General features: G+C 38.3%; 1 protein-coding gene across 1 annotated transcript in view; it reads left to right on the forward strand.

Moving 5' to 3' along the window:
* The first annotated feature begins 589 nt into the window (after positions 1 to 589).
* The window catches only part of arcn1 (archain 1), a 19,597-nt gene continuing 18,256 nt past the window's right edge, over positions 590 to 1,930 (forward strand). Inside the window, exon 1 of the mRNA XM_015395062.1 lies at positions 590 to 758. Coding sequence (XP_015250548.1) covers positions 756 to 758 — 3 coding nt within the window. The 5' untranslated portion in view covers positions 590 to 755. The remainder of the gene's footprint in view (positions 759 to 1,930) is intronic.

The following is a 1,930-nucleotide window of genomic DNA, read 5'->3' on the forward strand; positions in this document are numbered from 1 at the left end:
AAGTTTGGTCGGCCTCAGCAGATGGCCGCTCACACTGAGCCTGGTTCTACTGGAGGTTTCTTCCTGTTAAAAGGGAGTTTTTCCTCTCCACTGTCGCTACAAGCATGCTTAGTGTGAGGGATTGCATTTGAGTCAATGAGTCGATGCAATCAACTGGTTTTCCTTAGATAGAAAACTTTGACTGTACGATCTAGTGAACTAAAGTGCCTTGAGATGACATGTGTTGTGAATTGGCGCTATAGAAATAAACTGAATTTAATTTAATTAAATATACAGTTATATGTTTATATTACTGTTTTTCAGGGCTGCACTTGTCCAGAGAGCAGTTCTTAACGAAATGTATTTTTGTTTTACACTTGTATAAACAAAATGTCAAATAAATCCATCTAAGTCTAAGTCTAAGTTTTAAAAAGAACTGGCCAACATCATTATAATAGTTTTTCTTTTCATGACTTTGAGTGTTAAACTGTTTGCGTTGATTATTTGATCAGCTTTTAGAAACTTTCTGAAAATAAACAATCTTGCTCTTTATTTCTCCAGCAGCATTTGGGAGCCCACGTCACCGGTTTCCACGGTGGGCAGATCCAGCAGGCTCTTCCGGTGGCTACGTGGCTCTCCGCTGCCATCTTCACGCTAACAGCTAAACGCTCCACCGTCCCTGCTCCGGTCAGCTGCTTCCCCACAGTGACACTAAATCTCAGAAAACAACCCAGACTGCGGATTGAAGACCGTCCTCACATCCAGAGAGACCAAACATGGTGAGTAAATGGCGGACGCCATTGTAAACAGTCTTAGTTGTTATCGGGCCTTCCAGTTATCATAACATTGGCTAAAGCGGCTAAAGCTAGCACTTAGCTAGCCTGGCTTCTCTAAAACGGAAACAAGGGAAACTCAGAGGCTGCTTCAGCTGACTGTCAGTGCAGACTTTATAGTAAACACCTAATTAACATCTAAACCATTTGTGTTTGTCATTTATTATCATATTGTGTCATAATTCAAGGATGTTGGTCTGCAAGCAGCTCTGACGGCTCCTAGCTTACCGGGCTAATGCTAGTTACCTGCTGTCACTAAATGAAGCCTGGTTAAATGTTCAATATGTCATTCCGTCCTCAGTCTGCACCACCTTCCCTTCTCATACCGAGTGGTTGGTGTATTTAAATGTTTTTAAATGTGGTCAGATAGCGGTGACAGCCTCGTTAGCTCCTGTTAGCTTATCTCCAAGTTCAACACGTAGTCCGAGAGTCCTCAACGTCAGCGTGGAAAGGAGACACTTTATCCTCCTTATTATCAGGTTTTAATTTTATATAGAAATTAATTTTCATGTGCAACTTGGCTTTATGTCATTTAGAGGTTTGCTGAGATTCCCTTCCAATGTTAAACTCCTTAAACGCTGTCTCTTTTCATTCATTTTTCAATGTTCATATTCAGTTTAATGCTATATAATTATTATAGAATAGCCACTTTGCAATGGTGATTAAAAGCTGAATAACTTGTATTACTGGAGAGGGAAGAAAATACAATTTTAATTCTCCCTGTCTCTGCTGGATATCCCTTATAATAAGGTTTTAAATAATTAAATATTCCAGCTTTAAAGTTTTTTTCCCCACACTGTGACAGTTTGGAGAAGCATTAAACTAATAAATAGATTGGGATTCATTTAAACAGATATTTGTTAAATAGAACAGATATTGGATGGACCACATCAATGGATGCTGCAACATTACTTTGTGACAGTCAAAAATATAATTGATCAGTTTGAAGACCTTCTTGTTTTGCGTTTATTGCAAATTAAATATGAGTATGCAGCTACTTGAAGAAAAAGCTATTTTCCTCTTCACAATCCTTTGTTAGAAACTTTTCTTTTGGCTGATATTAGATTTTTTTGTTTGAATTCAATTCGGTTTATTTCTATAGCACCAATTCACAGCAC

Source organism: Cyprinodon variegatus, unplaced genomic scaffold, assembly GCF_000732505.1.
Source record: "Cyprinodon variegatus isolate N-32 unplaced genomic scaffold, C_variegatus-1.0 Scaffold723, whole genome shotgun sequence".
Lineage (NCBI taxonomy): Eukaryota > Metazoa > Chordata > Actinopteri > Cyprinodontiformes > Cyprinodontidae > Cyprinodon > Cyprinodon variegatus.